The 5,150-nt window shown below is 50.1% G+C and overlaps 1 protein-coding gene across 1 annotated transcript; it reads left to right on the forward strand.

The window, feature by feature from the left end:
* Window positions 1-2,556: 2,556 nt before the first annotated feature.
* On the forward strand, window positions 2,557-3,968 carry LOC119277302 (cysteine proteinase inhibitor-like). The gene is made up of 3 exons (XM_037558561.1): window positions 2,557-2,825; window positions 3,219-3,414; window positions 3,764-3,968. The coding sequence occupies exons 1-2, from the start codon at window positions 2,592-2,594 to the stop codon at window positions 3,411-3,413; spliced, it is 429 nt and encodes a 142-aa protein (XP_037414458.1). The 5' UTR covers window positions 2,557-2,591; the 3' UTR covers window position 3,414; window positions 3,764-3,968.
* Window positions 3,969-5,150: the final 1,182 nt, after the last annotated feature.

Here is a 5,150-nt window from a genome sequence, read left to right on the forward strand (position 1 = left end):
AAACTGACCTTTTTTGGTCACGCCAGCTCAGTTGCATGGGAGACGCCACGGTGCCCGGCGTTTGGCCCTGACCCATACTCGTCCGACTAATGCTGACATGGCAAAGAGGAAACGCCGTTGATCTTGGCGTCTCGATGAAACATCGTAGTCCTTGGCGTTTGGTCCTTTATAATTCTCAGCCCGCACACATGCATACACCCATTGATCGGTTTCTTCATTCTTTGTCCTCGTTCGATGCACCACGCCAGTACAACGTCGATTGGAAGTTTAAAACTCAAAAGAACATGTCTATAAATTCTTGCACTCCATCTTCTCACACTATAATTTTGTGCTCGGTCCTTTCCACTTCTCTCCTTTGTCATTCTACTCCAATGTGCGTCGTTGATGCAGTAGGCTGAAGTGGCAGTGGCGCCGCTCGCCTGGCTGGATGTGTGCCCGTCGCCAACAGAGCCGGGAGCACTAATGGCAGCCCTGGGCGCGCGCGAACACAAAATCTAGCTTAGCTTTTTCATAGTTTTCTCTTTTATTAGGGCATCTTCAAGGCAGACCCGCAAACCCCTCACAACCGTCCGGACCGTGCTATCGAAACCACGCAAGCAATTCAACGCAGTCCTGTATTGGTCTGCAGGGCGGTCTGGCCGCAATTTATCCCGCAAACCCGAGACAAACGTGGGGCCTTTACCGGATTCTGGACCGCTGCCAAGCCCATTTCTAACCGCCCTGGCCCACCAAAAGTCCCCACCCCGTCTCTTCTGTGTTTTATTTCCGGCGCACACGCCGCTAACCGCGCCGCATTCATGCCGCCCCAGAGCATGCAGCGGCAGATATTGATGTCGCAATGTGATCGAAGGGAGGGAGGGCGCACTGACCGACGCGACCTCTCGGCAGCCGTCGCCTCAATGCGAACGCAGGTTCCCGAGGAACCAACTCCAGCCGTTGTGGCGCATTGAAGTGGACCACCCCTTCGCTCGGGCCTCACCTCGACTATTGAACCAGATCGGACGCCGCGTGAAGGATGAGCTGGCCTCGCCCCCGCACCACCGCGACATCCAGATCAGACGCCGCATAAAGGACGAGCCTGTGTCCCCGCCACGCAGCCGGTATGGCCGCATCGACATGACGTTCTCACTGCCGCGCCACTACCGCCTCGTCGTCAAGGAGGAGCTGCCTCCCGCGATCAAGAAGGTGTGGGGCCGCCTACTCCACTACAGCGGCGGTCCCTCGGTCTTAAGGGCCGTCGTGTCTGAGCCGAAGCGCGTCGCTCGGCAGCAGGAGCGATATGACCAGCGCAATACCGGTCGCCGCTCCGCGTTCGCCAAGGGCGATGTGGCGCCGAGCTGGGTCTGCAATGACCCAAGCCTCGCCGCCGCCTGGGCGCTTGATCGCTCCATGACCACGGCGAAGACGGCCGCCAGGCGTCGCCGCTGCCTTGATGGCGAGTTCGCCAAGATCGGCAGGGAGTGGTCGCTTAGCGACTACTCCGCCAACGCCAGTCGTGGCAAGATCACCGCGAGTGCTCCGAAGGCCACGTCAGTAGTGGTCGCGGTGGCAGTCCGCACGATGCAGCAGGAGGCGGAGCGGCTCCTCCGCGAGCGGCAGTCAGCCGCCGGACAAGGCTGCCGCCGCCCTCCGGCGTCGTACCGCCGCTGGTGGGACCACGCCGACGATGGCACCAACGGAGATGGCGGTGCGACAGGGCAGGGCAAACACGACTACGAGGTGGTCGTGCCATATAGGGTTTAGTTTTTTTTTCTAGCTTTAGTTAAACGGTCGAAATATCGACCTGTTTATGTAAATTATATCCGAACTTTAATGAAATTCGTCCGATTTGATTGAATTTCGCGAGGTTGGTTCGAATTGTTGGCATGATGTACGCCGCTAGGGTTGGATGTCGTCCTCCCGCATCCGTCCGCGGACTGATCCCCGTGCCTAACCGCGGAGAGATGCGGAATTTTTTTTTGCGGTTTGCCGTTAAACATGCCCTTAGGTTATGAGAGAGAAGGGAAAGGAAGCACCAGCGTTGCACATACAGGGTAGGCATGCATGCATTGCATGCGCACGAGAAACAGATGAACAACCAAGCGAGGAAGCATTCGTGTATACGCACATATATAGATGGCGACCAAACGCCAAGATCAGTGGTGTTTCCTCTTTGCCATGGCAGCGCAAAGCGGACGAGTGTGGGTCAGGGCCAAACGCCGGGTACCGTGGCGTCTCACATGCAACCGAAACGCCATGCATGTTGGCGTGACAAGGTCAGATTCGAAAAAATTCAGAAACAAGGTCAATTCGTGTTTAAGTTTGCCACAAAGGTCAGAACAGGAATTTTGTCCGGGAGGAGAAAGGAATCCAGCCATGGCCGACAGTGTCGCCATTGGCGATAGCATAGCGTGTTACGCAGGCTGTCAACCCCTCGGGATTCGGGAAAAGTCGGAGCGGGGACGTGGTAGGACCCGACGATCCTATTCCATCCGCTCCCGTGTCCCGTCCAGACTCCGGAGTGTCCCCACACAATAATACATCGCCGACGGATCGTATCCTCCTCCCCCTGCTCTGCCGCTGCAGCTATAAATCCCGACCCCGATCGATCGATGGAGATGTGGAAATATCGGGTCGTAGGATCGGTGGCCGCCCTGCTCTTGCTACTCGCCATCGTCGTGCCGTTTACTCAGACCCGGACGCAGAGCGCACGGGACAAGGCTGCCATGGCGGAAGACGCGGGGCCGTTGGTGGGAGGCATCAAGGACTCGCCGATGGGCCAGGAGAACGACCTCGACGTCATCGCGCTCGCCCGCTTCGCCGTCTCCGAGCACAACAACAAGGCCGTAAGCCCCCTCGCTACCCCTACCCCTCTCTCTCTCTTTCTCTCTGTCATGTCCATCCCTGTGTGAGTGAGGCCCAACTGAATCTGTGTTCGACAGCCGGGCTGTTGGATCCACAAAGCTTTGGTTAGAGGCCCTTGTTCACTATTACACCGATCTAAGTTGAATTCGACCGCTGTAAATCATATGAATCTGTGCGATTTGATCTGAACCATGATGTCTTTTTTCGCAACAAAAACCAAAACATGAAGTATATTTGTTAGGCAGTCCAACTACAGTGCTCCTCCTATATTTACCGGGTTTGTATTTGTGCTAAGAATTGTCCGGTAGTACGTTTCCCCATGACAATGGAGGTTTTTAGTCCGATTAATAATTTTGGCGCTACCCCTGTCGCAGAATGCCCTGCTGGAGTTCGAGAATGTGGTGAAGCTGAAGAAGCAAACTGTTGCTGGCACGATGCACTACATTACAATTCGGGTCACTGAAGGTGGGGCCAAGAAGCTCTATGAAGCGAAGGTGTGGGAGAAACCATGGGAGAACTTTAAGCAGCTCCAGGAGTTCAAGCCGGTGGAGGACGCTGCAATCGCATGAGGTAAGATTGCCCTCTGTTTCACACTGAATACCGTCAAATAAAATTGCGCCTATTTCACGCAGCAAAGTATCAAGGTTGATTCTTGTTTCAAGAGCATATCATCTCAGCTGTATTTCCCCTGGTTGAATCATGCAGGCTGTAATAACTATGTCCATAAGTTTCTTTATTGATCATCAGGACTATAATATCAACTTATGAAAATACCAGCAATTTATCATGGGACCCTGCTTATCATCAATTATAGAATTGTTCACCATGAATTACTCGAGATTATTAAGACACATGATGTTTAGAACCTTGTTCGCCATTTGTTTGTAGAGAATTGATTTGTTAATCTGAATAATTTCAGGCGCGCCCCAGCTTTGCAAGGATCTGCAGCTATGGTGTTGATGCAGCTATCAATCGGACATGGTTTAGCGTGTTCTCGTGTAATATCAAGAATAAGTCCGCTTCTTGCAAGTTGTTTTAACCACGTCTCTAAATAAAATTCTCTGCAGTATTATTGTACTATTCCGTTTTGCCTTTTGATTGACTTGTTTTACCCTGGGCAGCAATTAGCATGTTCACATTAACCTGCCCATTATATCTGACCGTTAGAATTTCAGACGGTTTAGCTTAAATGCATATTTATGCAGTTGATTTAGCTTTGCCTGATGGTTTGTCTAGTACGTATGAGAGGTATAGCCGGACTGTGATGTTCGAGCTGCGGCCAGGGATCCATGAAATAGCAGCGAGCAGAAAAGAAGTAGGAACTGGCTGCTTGTTTGATAACTGCATTAGTGTAGGATAGAGGAATGCAAATATACTTTGTATGTAGAAAAATGCAACCTTTATTTCTTGATGTATACCTGCATTTTGATATTCGATCCATCATACATTCATACCTTGTCATCACTGCCTATTAGCTGACATAGACTTCTAGACGCCATGTGCAAATGCCATTAGATGATGAAATCGTGCTTCCCTGGCCTCTGAATCGTTATACACGCTGCCACTTCTTATCCAGTATCTGAATTTGACAAAGTTAAAGAAGAGCTGTGATTCCACGCAAAGAAATAAGAATAAAAGAGGGCAAAGTAAAAAAGCTGTGATTCCCCGCAAAAAAGAAAGGCGTGAGAAAGAAGGTGGTTTCTGCACTGGAATCGCCTTGAGTCTCTGTTTTCTGATTTTTTTAGCATGTTCAAATCGTTCTACGGTGATTTTCATTAATTAAAGTCAAATATGTACAAAAGGACAGAAAAAAAACAAAAATAAGTACAGCTATCCAATACCAGTTCTAGGGATCATAGAGTAAGTGTGAATTAAATCAATGGCCAGCAGCATAGATGAGTGCCAATCCATCGCTTTAAATCTAGAAGCATGCTTTGATCCTGTGTTCCAGCAGTTGAAGGTCTTGCTTAATCAATAATTTCCAGGAGTCTATATATTCAGCTACACTTTTGATTTTTTTGTCCTGTTTGTCTAAAAAATGCATTGCAGACTCCTCAGTATGTTCATTATGTAAGACTTAGGGTTTTGGGAAACTGCACGACACCCGTTAAGGGTGTGGCTATCTCATATATATAAGGGGTACACCAAGGTGTACGATACAATATACAAGACATATACAGAAGCTATATGTAAATACAGTCTAACACCCTCCCTCAATCTTAACTATGCCCTGAAGTACAAAGTATGTTAAGATTGCGCCTGCAGCCTACAAACTGAGGTTGTGGAAGAGGCTTCGTGAAGATGTC

Source organism: Triticum dicoccoides, chromosome 3B (genome assembly GCF_002162155.2).
Source record: "Triticum dicoccoides isolate Atlit2015 ecotype Zavitan chromosome 3B, WEW_v2.0, whole genome shotgun sequence".
NCBI classification, from domain to species: Eukaryota; Viridiplantae; Streptophyta; class Magnoliopsida; order Poales; family Poaceae; genus Triticum; species Triticum dicoccoides.

Excerpts from the sequence above, each read along its gene's own strand:
- LOC119277302 (XM_037558561.1), top strand. The coding sequence starts at position 2,592 with ATGGAGATGTGGAAATATCGGGTCGTAGGATCGGTGGCCGCCCTGCTC. Across the intron at positions 2,826-3,218 it reads CCGAGCACAACAACAAGGCC|AATGCCCTGCTGGAGTTCGA; the intron begins GTAAGCCCCCTC and ends CCCCTGTCGCAG.